Source organism: Macaca thibetana, chromosome 5 (assembly GCF_024542745.1).
Source record: "Macaca thibetana thibetana isolate TM-01 chromosome 5, ASM2454274v1, whole genome shotgun sequence".
NCBI lineage: Eukaryota > Metazoa > Chordata > Mammalia > Primates > Cercopithecidae > Macaca > Macaca thibetana.
In genome coordinates, this window is record NC_065582.1 from 38,843,569 (window position 1) to 38,863,234 (window position 19,666).

At 36.0% G+C, this 19,666-nt stretch overlaps 2 protein-coding genes across 8 annotated transcripts in view; one reads left to right on the top strand and one right to left on the bottom strand.

Annotated features, from left to right (window-relative positions):
- Positions 1-19,666, bottom strand: part of RPS3A (ribosomal protein S3A) — a 1,130,248-nt gene that overhangs the window by 130,916 nt on the left and 979,666 nt on the right. The window lies entirely within an intron of this gene.
- Positions 1-19,666, top strand: part of LRBA (LPS responsive beige-like anchor protein) — a 758,453-nt gene that overhangs the window by 51,318 nt on the left and 687,469 nt on the right. For all 3 annotated transcript variants that reach the window (XM_050791167.1, XM_050791166.1, XM_050791168.1), the window contains exons 3-4: positions 14,769-15,000; positions 15,219-15,319. In XM_050791167.1, the coding sequence (XP_050647124.1) occupies positions 14,769-15,000; positions 15,219-15,319 (333 nt within the window). The remainder of the gene's footprint in view (positions 1-14,768; positions 15,001-15,218; positions 15,320-19,666) is intronic.

Sequence of the window (19,666 nt, forward strand, 5' to 3'; positions counted from 1 at the left end):
CCTGGCCAACATAGTGAGACCCTATCTCTAAATCAAATAAAAAGGAAAAGAGTTTCCATTGTGAAATAACTTTTGGGAAGTTCATGCATTGGTTATATATCTTCCTTTCAAGATGTCTACTGCACAGTTGCATATTAAAGCTCTGGTAATTCTATCATATAAACATCTCTTTACCATTGTTTAATTCATTATTTATTAGACTTATTTGATCATGGAACCTTTTTTCTTAACACTTTTGTAGACATACCATTTTTCTGTGAACACTTCTAACTCTTAAGAAGGGTACAATAAACAGAGAGGAGATTTTGACTATTTTGTAGTATATTTGGAGATTTAAATAAATATAAAGATGATACGTATAATTTATTTTCTGTAACATATTTGACTAATTTTTGTATAGACAGTAAAGTTCACAAATTTTTCAGATACTTTTCTTAGCTCACTAAAGAAACAAAATCTAACTTAAATATTAGATTATTAGTGAAGGTGTAAGGAAACATGAGACTATCAGTCAGATAGTCTGATTTGTAGTCTTGTCTGTGAATGGACACATTTGTTTTTTTTTTGTTCCTTTATCAGCTAGATGTGATAATTGACTAATCTGTATGACTCACAGAGTTCTTGTAAGGATTACTTATAATAGTAGAAATGGAAATCTTATATGATTGTGAGTTTATTGATAATATTACTGAAACTGCTAGGGCTTCTGTGCATTCTAAGAAATAGTGAAAGACCCAGAATATAGTAAATAGAAGGAGAACAAAAACTTCAAAGGGAATATTTTCAGTTCAGAGTATTAAATGACTATATTGTATTGGTAATATGATATGTGTCATTCTAGTTTACTATAGGCTGGAAAGGTCAAAATCATTCTCAGAGGGATATTTCTTGAGTTGGACCTTAAGAAAACATTAAGGTATGGTTCTTTAAAAGAAGCAAGAAAGAGGGAAGGCAATTGAAGAGAATACCAACTTTAATCTAATTTTCTGAAATGAGAAGTTTCTAATATGAGACAAAATGTTCTGTGCTTCCTGGGACATGGACATAGATTTTTACAATTATGGTCTTAGAGAAGGGACAAGGGAAAACCACAGTGAGCTGAAATTTTGTCTACCCAACCCTTATTGTTGTATTTGGTGAAAACATTTTAGAATTCAAATTGGGTCCTAAAACAGCAGATTTGATTTCCAGTACCTAATAATTAGGAAATATCTTGGACTCATATTTGTGTGAAGTTCTTTGGGTGGGATATGATGAAAATTTATATTTGTTTCCATGACATTATATATTCACACTTAACTGTAAATCAGATTAAACTTACTCTTTTTCTTTTATATAGTATCGAGCTCATAATTTTCTTTACCTGCAAGAAAAACATTTTACTGTCTTTACCTGCAGAGATTTAAAATCCCAGTAGAGACAAATATTACTACGAAAAAAATTTTTTTTTTGAGACAGTCTTGCCCAGGCTGGAGTGCAGTGGCTTGATTTCCACTCACTGCAACCGCCGCCTCCCAGGCTCAAGCGATTCTCCTGCCTCAGCCTCCCAAGTAGCTGGGATTACAGGTGCCTGCCACCACACCTGGCTAATTGTTGTATTTTTAGTAGAGATGGGGTTTCCCCATATTGGCCAGTCTTGAACTCCTGACCTCAGGTGATCCACCTGCCTCTGCCTCCCAAAGTGCTGGGATTACAGGCATGAGCCACTGCACCCAGTCACTATATAAGAAATGTTTGTTCCAAAAGAAAATATGATCTTTCCAAAAAAAAAATCTGGATGATATTACCACAATATCTGTAGTATTAAATTTTGTTTAAGAATAGCTTGGCAGCTGGGTGCAGTGAAACATTTCACAATAAAAAATATTTTTTAAGGCTGGGTGCGGTGGCTCACGCCTGTAATCCCAGTATTTTGGGAGGCCAAGGTGGGCGGATCACAAGGTCAGGAGTTTGAGACCAACCTGTGCAAGATGGCGAAACCCTGTCTCTACTAAAAATACAAAAATTAGCTGCGCGTGTTGGCGGGCGCCTGTAATCCCAGCTACTTGGGAGGCTGAGGCAGGAGAATCACGTGACCCCGGAGGTGGAGGTTGCAGTAAGCCGATGCCACTGAACTCCAGCCTTGGCAGCAGAGTGAGACTCCATCTCAAAAAAAAAAAAAATATATATATATATATACACACACACACACACACATATATGTATACATATATATATATATATATATATATATTTGTATGTATTTTTAAGTCTTTCCGTGCTGAAGACATCCCTAGGGCAGGTAGCAGAATACATAATTCAAGCTAGAGAGGCACAGGCTGCACGAGTCTCTCTCAGATAAAGCCCCATTGAAAATAAATTTATAATCTAAAATTTAAAAACACATTAAAAAAGCAGCAAAGCATGAGGAGTCAGTAGATAAACTGAAAGCAAGATTAAGTCTTCAAGACTTTCAAAATATAAAATTTAGAAAATTATAATAAATTATGATATAGAGGCCCTTTCATGTCAAAAAGACATGAAAGAAAGGAAACAAAAAAGACAGTTAAAAGATTATGTAGGAAAGAGAGATTACTAAGCAGATTTGAAAAATAACAACAAATAGAGCTTTTAAATAAAAAGAAATTAACAGATTGAAAAGTAGATTAGAAAGAATTGAATAAAGAATATGGGAACTGAAACACTGAGGAAATTTCCAAAAGATAGCAGAGAGAGGCAAGGAGATAGCAAATACAAAATAGGTTGTATTTTACAAAGATATGTGTAAAATATATAAGAGTACTTAAAAAGTTTTAGAAAGTACTTAAAAAGATATGTGTAAAATGTATAAAAGTACTTAAAGACTATTAAAATGTATCTGCATATACCCAATACCAGGTTAACAATAGAACAATATTTTTACTTGGAATCTCTTTTTCTTTGCTAAAACAATTATCTTTCTTCTAACTTTGTTTTGTTTTGTTTTTTTTTTTTAGAAAGCATCTTGCCCTGTCACCCAGACTAGGGTGCTGTGGCATGATCATAGCTCACTGCAGCTTTGAACTCCTGGGCTCAGGCAATCCTTTGCCTCAGCCTCCTGAGTAGCTTGGACTATTGGCATGTGCCACCTGCCAGGCTATTTTTTTTTTTTTTTTTAAGAGACCAGATCTCGCTATGTTGCCCAGCCTGGTCTTGAACTCCCGGGCTCAAACAGTCCTCCTGCCTCAGCCTCCCGAAGTACTGAGATTACAGGCATGAGCCGCCATGCCCAGCCCTTAATGCTAACTTTAGGGTGAGTCATTCCTTTGCTTTTTTTTTTTTTTTTTTTAAAGTTTATTATCTATGTATATATTCCTCAGTAATATATTGTTCTTTTTTGAAAAACTGCGTACCAATCACAAACCTATTTTTTTGACATTGAAGTTTTTATTTTTATGGATTTAGGGGTATAAATTCAGTGTGTTACCTTGATATATTGAGTCATGGTGAAATCTGGGCTGTTAGTGCACCCAACACCTGAATAGTGCACATTATACCCAATAGGTGATATTTCACCCTCACCTCCTTTCCATTATTTGGAGTCTCCAGTGTCTATTATTTCACTCTGTATGTTTGCATTCCACAAACCTATTTCTGTAAGGAGAGGACAGTGTTGTAGGAGGGTCTGGCTGAAGATAAGCTGAACAGAGTCTCTGGGTCATGGTCTGGCTTTTCTAAGAGTTCTTGAGAATGCTTACTGGGGAATTTAGTGGGTAATATCAAAAATAAACCCTGGGAGATGTTGGGATGTATTAGTTTGTTAGGGCTGTGTAATAAAGTACTAGAAATTAGGTTGCTGAAACAATGGAAATTTATTGCCTCAGTTCTGTGGGCTAGAAGTCTAAGATAAGTGTGTTGGCAGGGTTTGTTCTGAGAATTGTGAGAATCTGTTTCATGTTTCTTTCCTGACTTCTGGTGGTTTGCTGGCAATCTTTGACATTCTTTGGCTTATAGAAGTATCACTGTGATCTCTATCTTCATTTTAACATGATATTTTCTCTGTGTACATGTGTCTGAACACAAATTTTCCCTCTTTATAAGGGTAACAGTCATATTGGATTAAGACCCCCCCAATGACCTCATCTTAACTAATTATATCTGTAGCAATTGTGTTTCCAAATAAGATCACATTTTGAAGCACTGGAGGTTAAGAATTGAACATATGTCCTCTTGGGGGACACAATTCAACCTGTAACAGGGCATTTGGCAAAGTGTCATAGTGGCACAGTGGTGTAGAGCATATGTGAAGCTATCCAGTAAGAATATAGTCGGGGAATAGGCTGTTCTGTGGTTTCTGAACTTACCAGGGCACATAACCAACTGTCAAAAGTAGGTCAAAAAAGACACTTTTGGTGAACTAACACCTGCTATGGGGTAAGAATGGGGCATAAGGATATGTCATTTGAGATAGTTATAGATAATATATATTTTTTAATTTCTGAGAAAATGCAGTGAATAGCATCTATATTAGTCAGAATATAGACTTTTAACTGATAGAACAGAGAGGCCCAAATTAACAGTGGTTTCTGCAACATAGAAATGTATTTGTCCTTCAGGTGAAAGTCTGGGTAGCGAGCTAGTGTGGCAGTTCTGTGATTGTCAGGATCCATAGACTGATTTGCTCTTTTATCTTCAACATAAGACACCTTTGATTCCAAGATGGCTACTGTAGCTCTTGCCACTATTCTGCATCTTAAGCAGTAGAAAGGAGTGTAGTTGGAAAAAGGAGTCAGATTTCTTTCTTTAAAGAATAATACCTAGAGGTTGCACGTGTTACTGCCTGTTGGTCAGGACTTGGTCATGTGGCTGATCAGGAATGCTTTCCATTCAAGAAAAGCTGGAGAGTGAGATCTTTTTCCTGGGCTCCGTGTGCCAAACTAGAAACTCTTTATTATTATGGAAGAAGAAAATATAACCTGGGAGTCAGTGCAGTCTGTGTCACAGCTTTGTAATTTTCCCTCAACTTCTTATTAGTAAGATTCCAGTGGCTGTAAACATATACAAGGTCACATTCACGTAGGAAAGGATTCCTGGGAAAAAACTGGATATCTTGAGATTGGCACTTTTAAACCCTGAATGTGTTTCTAAAGGATGCAGATAAATAAAATAAGCTTACTCTTAGTTAATTTTATAAATAAATAGGTTCAGAGAAAAAAGCTATTTTGACATTTTTAGACAGGTGTTAACTACACGTGTTGTAATAGGCAGGTCACAAGAAACAGTAAGTATCTAGTTAGGGTCAGAAGCTGTGATTACACCCTGTCCTTTTCTTTTTTTTTTTTTTTTTCCAAACTATGCCATACTCCTGCCCCATCTTTTAGGAAAAATTTAGCAAGTTTCCAGTGAGTGGTCCAGGGAAAACAGAGCTTTACTTTGAAGTATTTGAATTTTCTGTGAGTCACACAGTATTGCAGTTGTATTAATCTTTTGAAGATAATTATTTTTGATCTCTGTTTGGTCTTTTGTTTTCCGAATATACAAGTAATTTAGATTAGTGACGAATGTCAGCTTAAGATATTTTATTAGTATAACTGTTGAGAAGAAAAATAATCATGCTCAATTAAAGTCCTCATACAAAACTTATAAAGGTTTATTTGAATTCTTTGAGTAAGTTGCTTTAAAATTTCTATAATCTTATACATTAAAGTATAACCTATAGAAAGCATGTTATGCCACCCTGAAGGCTGCTATAAAAATTGTTTATGAAGTTCAGGCCAAGACTAAAATATGTTGAAATGGAGAGTTTTGAAAAATGTTCTATACAGCAAAGGAGACCAAATCATGCTAAAATGTAGAAAAAGACTATACATCATTTTCCATGCTACATTATTCAAAAAAATACAACCATAAAAAAGGTAATAAGATTACATTTTTACATTTCATGGCTAGTAAAGTGCATTAGGCTGCTCAGATATTCATAACTTACTGTGACATTTGGGAAGATTACATTTTGTAGTGTAGCGCCATTACTACAGCTCAGATAATAACTAGCCAATGCCTGTACCTGGATTATGATCCCTGTCATTGGAAACAAATTTGTGATTTGAAGGTTGATCAGCTTCAAATAACTATTAGAAAGGGTTAACATGACATACTGTAGACCCTGTGCATGTTTTTTAGGTATAATAGATATGCATACATATAGTATATCAAATATGCCACACATTTGTATGTACAAATTTCTGCCATCAATTTTCTGCTTGAAAGGCATATTTTATAGTATTTAAAGCAACGGAGGAATATTTAAAACACCTGTCTGGATATTGCTCTCACAGTATAATCTCAGTTTAAAAGCTGGTGAAATATTTGGGGCTTTGTTTGGAAATTACTTTCAAAAATCTATAGCTTCTTGAAAGGGTGGTTACTTATAGGAACGATTGATGTGAGTAATGTTAAGGTGAAGGTAAGGTCTCTTATGTTAGTTGTAATGAGGTTTTTGACCAATTTAGATCTGCATGGAGGATATATAATTGTTACAAGAAAATTTCACACTATTAAAACTCTCTTCAGACATTATCTTCTTGGCAGCAAATTGTTTCAGATCTATTGGTTGGTTTCCCTTATATTAAATGATGTACAGTTGTATGTGGGTGTTATAAGAAGTACCTTATTGTATTCAGTGGACAAGGTTTACTTCCTGTCTTCTAGAAAATACTGTTGAAGAGTTTATCTTTTTTACTATTGTATCTAGATGATTTTCATAAAATATTGTCTCTTTGAGCTTTCCTTTCACTAAAAAGTTATTTTGAAATTATAATCATTATATATAGTATTATGGAATTATTAGTTTCATATGACCTTAGAGATTTTTGTGTTTTTCTGCTACCTTTCTGAATCACTGAAATTCTTTTCCACAAGAAGTTTTTCTTGTGTCTGAAGATTCTGTCACTCCTTAATTTTACATTCTTCTATGTGGATTCTTTCAAATTATCTTCCAGAGAATACTGGTGTTCTTGAACCTGGACCAGACCTTTCTACTGCGAAAATTGATTATAAAAATTATCTTTACCAAATTTACAGGTTGAAGTTCATGGAATTAATTTTCTCAGTTTTGAATTTTTCTTCTTAATTTTTCTTAATCATTGGCATCTGCTGCTGATTGTTATTACCCACATTTAATATAAGATTTTCTTTTCTTTTTTTTTTTTTTGAGACGGAGTCTCGCTGTGTGGCCCAGGCTAGAGTGCAGTGGCCCGATCTAGGCTCACTGCAAGCTCCACCTCCCGGGTTCGCCATTCTCCCGCCTCAGCCTCCGAGTAGCTGGGACTACAGGCGCCCGCCACCACGCCCGGCTAGTTTTTTGTATTTTTTTTAGTAGAGACGGGGTTTCACCATGTTAGCCAGGATGGTCTCGATCTCCTGACCTCGTGATCCACCCGCCTCGGCCTCCCAAAGTGCTGGGATTACAGGCTTGAGCCACCGCGCCCGGCCAAGATTTTCTTGAGTTAACACAATTCTATGTTTAATTAGTATTATCATATTGCTTTCTGGAAATATTTCAACAGGAGTGTATGAAAGTATTTGTTTAGTCTTGTTCTCACCTACTTTGAGCTTTAATAATTTCAAACAAAGTGAAATTTATTTAGTATTTTTTTTTTTTTTGCATGTGTCATTTGGATTTTTTTGTGAATTGACTGTTCATGTCTTCCTAAAAATTTTTTTCACCAAATTGAAAATACTTTATTTCTGTACCACTTTTTATTTCTACAGCTTAATGATTTTTGTGTTCTTTGAGAATTTCTTATATTTTATGGCTTCTAATTTAACTTTTGATGTCTTAAGTTATCTGGAATTTATTTTGGCATATATCGTAAGATAAGGATTCAGTCTTAATTTTTTAAAATGAAAATTTCATAGCTCTATTTAATGCTTCAGATGACACTCTAATTCTGTATTGAATTTATTTGTATCAACCTTTTATTTTAATTAGATTGTTTTCTGTCTAGTACTATACAGTTTTAATAATTATGTTATACCATTTGTTTGATGATTCTAGTATTCTTTTTGTATAGAATTTCCCTTCACTTTTTTCATATATTTAATTCCCAAATAGAAATTAGAATCACTATAAGTTTCAGGAAAAAAAAATCATATTGGAATTTTAATGGTAATGTGCTGAATTTATAGATTAATTTGTGAAAAGTTAACAACTTGAACTGATTTAATATTCCCATCCAGAAACAAGTCTGTTCATTTATCAAAAGTGGAAAAAAAATTTTTTACTTTCAAGTCATGTGTATGTTTTAATTCACTCCTAGATACTTTTACACTTATGGTTGGTATCACAAATGTTGTTTTAACACTCCATTGTATTTTCTATTAGATATTGTAGGTATTTAGGAAAACTTATGAATGTTATATATTTTATATTCATACAAAAATGACATTTTGTACTGAAGTTACTACTTGGTGTCATTCCTATATATTTTCATGGAGAAAGAGATTTCCAGTTTAGAAACTGGAAGTCTAGTATTTTCTTTTCTTTCTTTTTTTTTTGTGAGATGGTCTTGCTTTGTCACCCAGACTGGAGTGCCATGGGTCAGTCTCAACTTACTGCAACCTTCGCCTCCTGGGTTCAAGCGATTCTCCTGCCTCAGCCTCCTGAGTAGCTGGAACCACAGGCATGGAACACCACGCCTGGCTAGTTTCTGTATTTTTAATGGAGCTGGGGTTTCACCATGTTGTCCAGGCTGGTCTCGAACTGCTGACCTCAGGTGATCCACCCACCTTGGCCTCCCAAAGTGCTGGGATTACAGGTGTGAGCCACCGCACCCAGCCATTTTCTAAATAAGCAATTAAAAAAGATTTCTGTAGGATATAAGACACGGTATTGATTCTTACAAATACGGGTAGGCTATTTCTGTCGTATTGATCACTGTTATACTATTTCCTCAGGGCCTGGCATATTGTAGGCATTCAGTAAAAGAGTGTTGAATGAGTTTATAAATTTATTATATATTAGAGGTTTGTATTTTGTGATTGTTTTCTGTAGATGTGTTGTATCTCTAATTTTTTTTAATTAACGTATGTTCTATGAAGGCCATTATTTAGCCAGTGTGCCTCAGTATGTAAGTATGAGATTTTTACAGCTTGAGCCCATCTTGATAGGTTTCATATGTGTTCTGATTGCATGATGCCTGCACTGTGCCAGTTGTTAAATATTTGAATAATGCTTCCGCAATGTCATTGTTACATTTGCTGAATTATTTTTGACTCAGTGAGTAATTTGTTAGAAATAGGTTACTTGAGAAATCCCAAACTTTTGTATTCATATCATTTGTATTTATGATGATTTCATAAGCTCTGCAGCTCGCATCAGTGGTGTTTTGTCCATTTGCTTTTTTTTTTTTTTGAGACAGGGTCTCGCCCTGTCGCCCAGGCTGGAGTGCAGTGGCACAATCTTGGGTTGCTGCAACCTCTGCCTCTCGGACTCAAGCCATCCTCCCACCTTAGCCTCCAAGCAGCTGGGACTATAGGCATATGCCACCATACCCAGCTAATTTTTTGTTTTATTTTTGGTAGAGATGGGGTCTTGCCATGTTGGTTCAAGACCCCAGGCTGGTCTTGAACTCTAAGTGCAACTGATCTGCTCTCTCGGTTTCCCAAAGTGCTGGGATTACAGGCATAAGCCACCATGCCTGGCTGCATTGGCTTCTTTTTAAATTGTTTTTTTGAAATAAGTAATATGTGTTCATGGCACAAAATTCAAATTGTTCAAAAGTGTATGTACTAAAATCTTTTTTTTTTGCCTTCTATGCAATAGATCTTTTCCAGAGACAATCAATATTTAGTTCATTCTTAGACATATTTAGCACATGCGTAGGTCTATGTGTAAACGATTTACACTCAAATCGTAGCCTACTGTTCACACTTTTCTCCACCTTAATTTTCTCACTTAAAGTATCTTAGAGATCTTTTCCTATCATATGGAGTGGCCTCATTCTTTTCTGTATGTACATCATATTTCATTATATAGTTATGTGCAACTTCATTAACTTTTTTTTTTTTTTTTGAGACAGAGTCTTACTCTGTTGCCCAGGCGACTCACTGCAACCTCCACCTCCTGGGATCAAGCAATTCTTGTGCCTCAGCCTCCCAAGTAGTTGGGATTACAGCATGTGCCTCCATGCCTGGCTGATTTTTGTATTTTTAGTAGAGGCGGGGTTTCACCATGTTGGCCAGGCTGGTCTTGAGCTCCTGACCTCAAGTGATCCACCCACCTTGGCTTCCCAGAGTGCTGGGATTACAGGTGTGATTCATCACGCCAGGCCGTCATTAACCTTTATCTTGTAATTTTTAAAAATTCAATACAATGAAGTTCTTGTATCTAACATCATGATCTAAATGTGTCTATAATATAAATTTCTAGCTGTTTGATTGATGTTTGAAAAATAAAAATTTTTGATAGATATTACCAAATTGCTGTTTTTTTGTTTATCTTTTTTTTTTTTTTGGACATGGTCTCACTCTGTCACCCAGTAGAGTGCAGTGATGTGGTCTTGGCTCACTGCAACCTCTGCCTCCTGGGTTCAAGCGATTCTTGTGCCTCAGCCTTCCAAGTAGATGGGGCTACAGGCGCCTGCCACCACACCTGGCTAATTTTTATATTTTTAGTAGAGACGGGGTTTTGCTATGTTGCCCAGGCTTGTCTTGAACTCCTGCGCTCAAGGGATCCACTTGCCTTGGCCTCCCAAAGTGCTGGGATTACAGGTGTGCGCCATCGTACCCAGCCCCAAATTGCTCTTAATAAGTCCTATTGTACCTGTTTCCTCAACAACAGTGATGTATGACAGTACCTGTTTCCTCATGTTCTTGCACATACTATGTATTATTTTTATATGTTGTTAGAGATTTGGAATTTGTCAAATATGTAAAACTGGTATATTAGTGTAGTTTTAATATTCATTCATTTTGTAAGCAAAGTTGGGTTTCATGTTTTAGTGCCACTTTTATTTCCCTTTTTGTTCATTGCCTTTGCCTAAATTTTCTTTTCTTTCTTTTTTTTTTTTTTTTTAGCACCCTAGTTCCCACAAGCAGATAAATTTTCTTTTAAAAAATGTTTTTCAGGAAGCTATTTGTACTTATGTAATGATGTGGGTTGAAATGATTTTTCTAAGTGTTTTCTTTTTGATTTTATGTTTTTTTGCATATAGAATTTCTAATTATTATATAGTTAAATATGTTAATAGGAAGTCCAGAAGTCTTAAAAACTCTTAGTTAGAAAAATGTTTACCACTTGAAGTGATAAAATGTTTTTTGTATTATTTCATTCAGTGCTTTTATTTAATTAATTTTTATTTTTAGAAACATGTCCTGCTCTGTCACCTAGGCTAGAGTTCAGTGGCGTGATCATAGCTCACTGTAGCCTTGAAGTCCTGGACTCACAAGACTCTCCCACCTTGGCCTCCCAGAAGTGCCGGGATTACAGGCATGAGCCACCACACCTAACCCATTTAGTGCTTTTATGACTTTTATTTTAGACTCATTTTATGACTTCCGTTTTACATTTAAATCTTAGACTCATTTGGAATTTTTTTTATGGTATGAGGGATGGATTGATTGATTCCCCCCCCCCCCAGATATTTGAATATAGCTGTCCCTAAACTTTTTTTTTTTTTTGAGGCAGAGTCTTGCACTGTCATCCAGGCTGGAGTGCAGTAGTGTGATCATAGCTCACTGTAGTTTTGAACTCCTGGGCTCAAACAATCTTCCCACCTCAGCCTCCGGAGTAGTAGGGCTACAGGTACCCACCACCATGCCCGGGTATTTTTTTTTTTTTTTTGATTATGGAGACAGAGTCTGGCTGTGTTGCCAGACTGGTCTCAAATTCTAGGTCTCAAGTGATCCTCCTGTCTTAGCCTCCCAAAGTTTTGGGATTTTAGGTGTGAACCACCTTGCCCAGCCACTAATCTTTTGATTAAATGATCTTTGTTCTATTTAGATCACTTTTATCATATAATATAGCTATGTAATTATAAAATTATAAAATTTATAATAACAATAACCACCACCACCAGCCAGGCATTGTTAGTAATAAGCACCTTATTCGTATAAATACCTTTTTTTAAACATTTTTTTTTTTTTTTTGAGATGGAGTCTTGCTCTGTCGCCCAGGCTGGAGTGCAGTGGCCAGATCTCAGCTCACTGCAAGTTCTGCCTCCCGGGTTTATGCCGTTCTCCTGCCTCAGCCTCCCAAGTAGCTGGGACTATAGGCGCCCGCCACCTCGCCCGGCTAGTTTTTTGTATTTTTTAGTAGAGACGGGGTTTCACCATGTTAGCCAGGATGGTCTTGATCTCCTGACCTCGTGCCTGCCGCCTCGGCCTCCCAAAGTGCTGGGATTACAGGCTTGAGCCACCACGCCCGGCCTTTTTTAAACATTTTTATGAGTGATGTCTGTAGATTGGTTAATGGTATTGTAAATGTTAATTTCCTGGTTTAAATGATTATACTATGATTATGTAATATATATACATTGGGGAAGCTGAATGAAGAGTATAAAGGAATTCTGTACTTTTTTTGAATGCTTGAAATTATTTCAGAATAAAAAGTTACAGACAAGGAAATAATACAAACAAAACCAAAACAGCTATATTAAAGTTCTTATTTGAATTATGTATTTTAAAAATTTACAAGCAATATGTTTATGGACAATATAATCTAATTCAACCAGTTTAAGTAGAATGGAATATTTCATAGTATAATGGATAGCTTATAGCATTTATCCAGGAGAAATAGGTAACCAGGCACGTATACTTTTAAGCTAGGGCCATGTAACTAGGAGAATTGACTCCATGACAAGGAGAGACTGTTTTAGTAGAATCCCAGCTATCATCTCCTAACACTGCTTGGTAGTGATAATACAAAGCATTGTACACTGAAATCTCTGCCAGAGCTTTCTGAGAAAGATGAAATGTCTTCATCACTGTGCTTGCCAGGAGTTCTTGTCTCTCTGCGTGCAAGTACTGATCCTCACATTGTTCATTTCCATTTTTTTCAGTCTCATGCCTGTCTTTATTTTTGTTGAAAACCTGGGATACATGTTGTTGATCCTGCTGAAAGGAATTTTAATTTATTTCCTAGTTTTGAACCTTCCTTGCTTTCCTGGACTAAACTCTACTTGGTCATGTCTGTTTTATTTATAAGCCATTGGATTTTTTTTTTTTTTTTTTTTTTTTTTTTTAAGACGGAGTCTTGGTCTGTTGCCCAGACTGAAGCTCAATGGCGTGATCTCGGCTCATTGCAATCTCTGTCTCCCAGGTTTAAGTGATTCTCCTGCCTCAGCCTCCCAAGTAACTGGGACTACAGGCACATGCCACCATGCCTGGCTAAGTTTTTGTATTTTTTTTTTCTTTTTTTTGAGACGGAGTCTCACTCTGTTGCCCGGGCTGGAGTGCAGTGGCATGATCTCAGCTCACTGCAATCTCCGCTGCTCGGGTTCAAGTGATTCTCCTGGCTTCAGCCTCCTAAGTAGCTGGGATTACAGGCGCATGCTACCACGCCTGGCTAATTTTTGTTTTTTTTCAGTAGAGACGGGGTTTCACCATGTTGGCCAGACTGGTCTTGAACTCCTGACCTCAGGTGATTTGCCTGCCTTGGCCTCCCAAAGTACTGGGATTACAGGCATGAGCCACTGCGCCTGGCCATTTTTTGTAGTTTTTTAGTAGAGACGGGGTTTCACGGTGTTAGCCAGGATAATCTTGATCTCCTGACCTCGTGCTCCATGCGCCTTGGCCTCCCAAAGTGCTGGAATTACAGGCATGAGCCACCACTCCCTGCCGGATTTGTTTTTTAAAGTTCACTTTCTTCTTGCATACCTTTTGGGTATGCAGTTTAGAAATGCGTAATGAAAAACCGAGAAGTATTCAGAAAGAAAAAAGTGTAGGTGAATCATGTGTGTAACTATTTCTGACAGAGATCTTTAAAAAATCTAGTTGATTGTATTATCGTATACCTTAAATGTAGGTATTTTTAAATTTAAAAAATTTATTTAAAAAATCTAGTTAAGTGAGATAACTCTACAAAGGTAATTCCAAAAGTATTTTAATTCCTTTACGTAATTAGGATTTATTTAAAATGTACAAACCTTTCCTTTGTGTGGGGAGGCTGTGGATGAGATGACAAGGCCGGTATAGCTATAGCGTTCTCATAGTAATATCAGTGAAATACATTTTCTTGATTACTGACTTTGGATGTGTGACTAATTATATGTAAGTTATACTGATTATTGACAGAAAAGAAGAGAGGTAAAATGAATAGGCTTAATAAACCAAAAATTTGACTAATATAAACTCCAATGTGTGATCATTCTGAGCCTTTTTCAGCTTTTCAGTTTTACCATGAGCTCATTACTTGTTTGGTTAACAAAGGACCTTTAGATTATTCAGTGTAGTTCACAGATTTGATACTTCATAAACGAAATACTGAATGAGAAGCAATTGTAGAGCTGATTTAGATCCTTATTGGTAACAGGTTAGTAGATAACAATTTACCTAAGACATCCTATATTTGTTTTTGTTGAAAAATATTTTTATGTTTATATTCTCTTACTTGACTTTACTGTCTAAATTTGGAGATTACTTCAGAAACTTCAGTTTTTTGAGCTGTGTGTGTGTGTGTGTGTGTTTTTTTTTTAATGAACATTTTGTTTTGGAGGAAGAATGTGAGTAGTTATTGTTAATCTAATGTTTAGGAACCTGCTGTAGTGATATTGAGGATACTAATGCTTTTACTTTTTTTTTTCCCTTGGAAGTTGGTAGGAGGACAGTTTGATTTGGAAATGAATTTCATTATCCAAGAAGGTGAGAGTATCAACTGCATGGTGGACCTACTGGAAAAATGTGACATTACTTGCCAAGCAGAAGTCTGGAGCATGTTTACAGCTATTCTGAAGAAAAGCATACGGAATCTTCAAGTCTGCACTGAAGTAGGCCTTGTTGAAAAAGTGCTTGGGAAAATTGAAAAAGTTGACAATATGATAGCAGGTATGATTTTTTTCTATAGTACAATGTATGCAAAGAAATAAAGTTTAATTTTTAAATACATATTTTTCTTATTCCATTTAGCAATATTTAAGAAATATTTGAGCATGTACCATGCACCTAGAACTTTAGTGTCCAAGCCCTTAAATAAGCACTGTTTATTTTAAATATTCTAGAAATATAACTAGCTGAGTTATTTTATTGTTTTCTTTTGTTTCCAGATCTTTTAGTTGACATGTTGGGAGTGCTGGCTAGCTATAATTTGACAGTTCGCGAGCTAAAGCTTTTCTTCAGTAAACTTCAAGGAGATAAAGGACAATGGGTAAAAAAACTTAAGTACTCTTTGGTATTTTAAAGTATCCCCCTCCCAAACACATTAGTAGCTTGTAAAGTAACTGATATTATTATACATGGGATAATTGTCAAATTGAATAGATTAATTAAAATAGCATTGAGATCCCTATGGCTACTTTTGCCATACTTGGACCCTAAAAGTATGCACTAAGATAATGGTGTTTCAGGCAAACTGATAATTCTTCTTCCAATTGTTGTTCTTTAAATGTACATTCAATATTTATTAGAAAGGAAGATAAATGTAGAAAAAGAAAAGTATTAGGTAATAGTACATACCTTTTCTTCTTTTTGATCTAGTTTTATCTGAGTCCCTTAAACTTGAGTAACTCACTCTGTGAACAAAACCTCTGCAGTTAATTGGATCTACCCTCTTGAGATGCAACTTAGGAGTCATTTGCAATGGGTAGTGTTGGGGGTGAACTTATTTTGAACCCCAGGTGCCTTATCAAACTGTTTCTTCAACCATATAGTTATCTGTCCTGTTGAGGAGGAGTAGTAAATATTTTCTCCATTTTTGTTGCATTTCCAGGCTTATTTTAGTGCCCTTTACATTGCCCACAGCAACAGCTCAGTCAGCTGATCCTTAATCTAGCTTTTATTAAATGTATCTAAAATTGTGCCCTATAATTACTCTTTTTCGTTATGTTAAAATTTAGATTCTTTAGCATATTTCTCTCAAACTCCAGTTTAATGTGTTTAATGTTAGAGTTTTATTACTGATTGTCATTGAATTTGATTATATTTCTGGTTCTAGCTTATCTTGTGTTCATAGAGTTTTTGCATCTGTGAGTGTGTAAGGCAATTGTCATAAAATTTGGAAACATTTTAGTCATTGTTTCTTCAAATACTGTCTTCTTGTCCCCCCTTCCCATCTTTTCTGGGACTCCAATTACAGATATATTAGACCTCTTGATATTGTCTCACAGGTTACTGAGATCTGTTAACTCTTTTTTTAGTGTTTTTGTGCTTTATTTTAAATTGTTTTTATTGCTCTACTTTCAAGTTAACTGATCTTTTCTTCGCAGTGTGTTAATTCCATCCACTGAAATTTCAGATAGTGTATTTTTCTTTCTGTAAATTCTTTTTTTTTTTTTCTGAGATGGAATCTTGCTCTGTTGCCAGGCTAGAGTGCAGTGGTGTGATCTTAGCTCACTGCAACCTCCACCTCCTGGGTTCAAGTGATTCTCCTGCGTCAGCCTCCTGAGTAGCTGGGATTACAGGTGCACGCCATGACACCTGGCTGACTTTTCTATTTTTAGTAGAGACGGGGTTTCACCATGTTGACCAGGATGTTCTTGAACTCCTGACCCTGTGATCCTCCCGTCTTGGCCTCCCAAAGTGCTGGGATTACAGGCGTGAGCCACCGTGCCTGGCCTCTTTCTGTAAATTCTATTTGGTTCTTTTAAATATTTTCCATTTTTTTCCTTATTTAATTCTTTTAAATCCTTGAAAATATTTAGTATATTAATAGTTGCTGTAATGCTCTTATTTTTTCATTCTAGAATGTCATTTTCTAGGTCAGTTTACTCATTGATTTTGCTTCTTTATGTAGGTCACATTTTTCTGCTGCTTATGGCTACTGAATTTCTACAGCATATCAGACAGCAAATTTTATGTTGCTGAGAGCTGGATTTTGTCATATTCCTTTTATGATTGTTAGACTGGTTTTGCAGGCAGATAAGTTATTTGTGGATCAAAGTTATTTGTGGGATCAACTTTATCCTTTAAAACTAGTTTAAAGGTTTTTTTTTTTTTTTTTTTTCCCCAGTAAGGTTTAGAGTGGCTGTTATGCTAGGGCTAGTTTAGCCTTACTATTCAGGCACGTCTCTTACAGAGTCTCTATTGAGTAACTCTTAAGTCGCAGACATAGGACAGGAGGTAGCAAGACTGTGGTCTCTCCAAAGTGTCTAGTAGGGTCTCAACAATTCCTAGCTCTGTATTAGTTTTGGGAATTCTTTAACTTGAAGCTCTTACTATCTTAGCCCCACCATGTTGAGTTTTATCGTAAGCATGATCAGTCTGGCATTAAGCCAAAGAGTCAGTGCAGATTTCTGGGACTTCTCTGTTCAGTTCTTTCCTCCATAGTATTCTGCTCTGAAACTTCTATCCACTGTGGACTCCACTTTCTTTCCAACTCACTGAGACTTTCAAGTTTTGTTTGGTTTCCCTGTGCAATGATATGGAAATTGACACCAGGTTTAAAGTCATTTTGTTTGTTTTCTCAGGGATCACAGTCTTGAACTACCTCTTCCTCCATACTGAAAACTGTTTTTGTTTGATACATTTTGCCCACTTTTCTAGTTGTTTATGCTAGGTTGGTGCGTCCAGGTCATGTTACTGTGTCGTGTCCAGAAGAGAAAGTATATATTTAATTTTGGTTTTTATTTATATTCACATTATTTATTCTGAATATGTAACATATTTTTATTATATTCATAAGCATAGAAAATTATAGGTAAGAAAATAGCAAATAACATGAACTAATATTTATTTACAGAGGTAGAAACCACACAATCAGGTTAACACAAAATCATTAATAATTAGAGACATTCACATTAAAACAGTATTGATATGTCACCTTCCATCTGTAGTTTCTCAAGAATTTTAAAGTTGGAAAATGGCAAGTATAGTTTGGGATACAGAGTTATTTTATACTTGGTATGCTTTTCGTTAGAATCAACGCTAGTGGAGGCAACCTCAAGATGAGTCTAGTACTACTTAGTCATGTTCATTATACTGTATCCAGTGATTTAGTAATTCACTACTTAGTGCATGTTCCAAGAACTTCTCACATAGATCCATAAAATACACGAGGATGTTCACTGAAGTATTATTTTTGATGGCAGTGAATGTTAACATGGATGGTCATCATTAAGAGAGTGGATTGGTAAAATGTACAAAAGGCACAGAATAGATTGTTCTATAACAGAATCAGTGCATGGAGTAATAGGAATAGATGTAAAATATATAGGAAGAAAGCGATGATAAGTATAAGCACACAAAAAACTTTTTTTTTTTTTTTTTTTTTTTTTTTTTTTTAAGACAGGGTCTCACTCTCACCCAGACTAGAGTGCAGTGGTGTGATCATGGCTCACTGCATCCTCAGCTTCCTGGGCTCAAGAGATCCTGCCATCTCAGCCTCCGAAGTAGCTGGGACCATGGATGTGCACCACCATGCTGGGCTAATTTTTGCATTTCTTTTAGAGACTGGGTTTCGCCATGTTGTCCAGACTGGTCTCAAACTCCTGAGCTCAAGCAGTCCTCCCAAAGCGCTAGGATTACAGGTGTGAGCCACCACACTCAGCCCCAAAAAACATTTTTGAAGGAATAATCTACATATAAAAGATTAAACATGTTAATATAGCGGCCTATGGGGAGCGGGAGGAGAATGAGAATAGGTTTAGATGATAAAGGGAAAAAATAATGAACTATTTATAAAATGAGAGCAAGGCCTTGCTCAGATATTCATTATATTTATTTAGTTATTTAATATTAGGCATATTATTTCTATCTTTTGCTGTCATAGCAGTGCAGTGAAAAACTCTCTGTATCTAAATCTCTGCCTTTGTGATGATTACTTTAGCATAGATTTTTGCATGGGGAAATAGTGCATTGGTGGACATGAACGTTTTTACAGACTCTTGAAATATGACTACTACATCTTTTTCCTTTTCTCTTTCTTTTTCTTTCTCAGACAGAGTCTTGCTCTGTTACCCAGGTTGGAGTGCAGTGGTGCTATCTCGGCTCCCTGAAACCTCTGCGTCCTAAGTCAAGGACTCCTCCCACCTCAGCCTTCCAAATAGCTGGGACCACAGGCACTTGTCACCATTCTTGGCTAATTTTTGTATTGTTTTGTAGAGATGGAGTTTTGCCATGTTGCCCAGGCTGATCTTAAACCCCTAGGCTCAAGCGATCCCTCCACCTTGGCCTCCGAAAGTGTTGAGATTACAGATGTGAGCCACTGTGCCTGGCCTAAGTTTTTTTCTGAAAGGCTTTCCCAGTACAGTATATACTCCCCCAGCAATGTCTGTCAAGTAAAGTGCTTATCTTAATGTGTTCTTTTGTTGACTGATTTATAGGAAAGGAAATTTGGAGGAATGATGTTTCTAGATGGACATGCTACAATACTGTATTTTTATTTTTAACTGCAAAGTTATTTTTGGTTATTTTACTTTGGAATTTATTTTAAAAAAATCACTGATTGTAGTTACTTGTTATTATGCTTTTATAATTGAGCAGTATGATTAATTGAAAATTTCTTGTTCACTTAAGAATGAAGCTTTCCACTTAATATTTAGGTGAAAGGTTGCCAAAC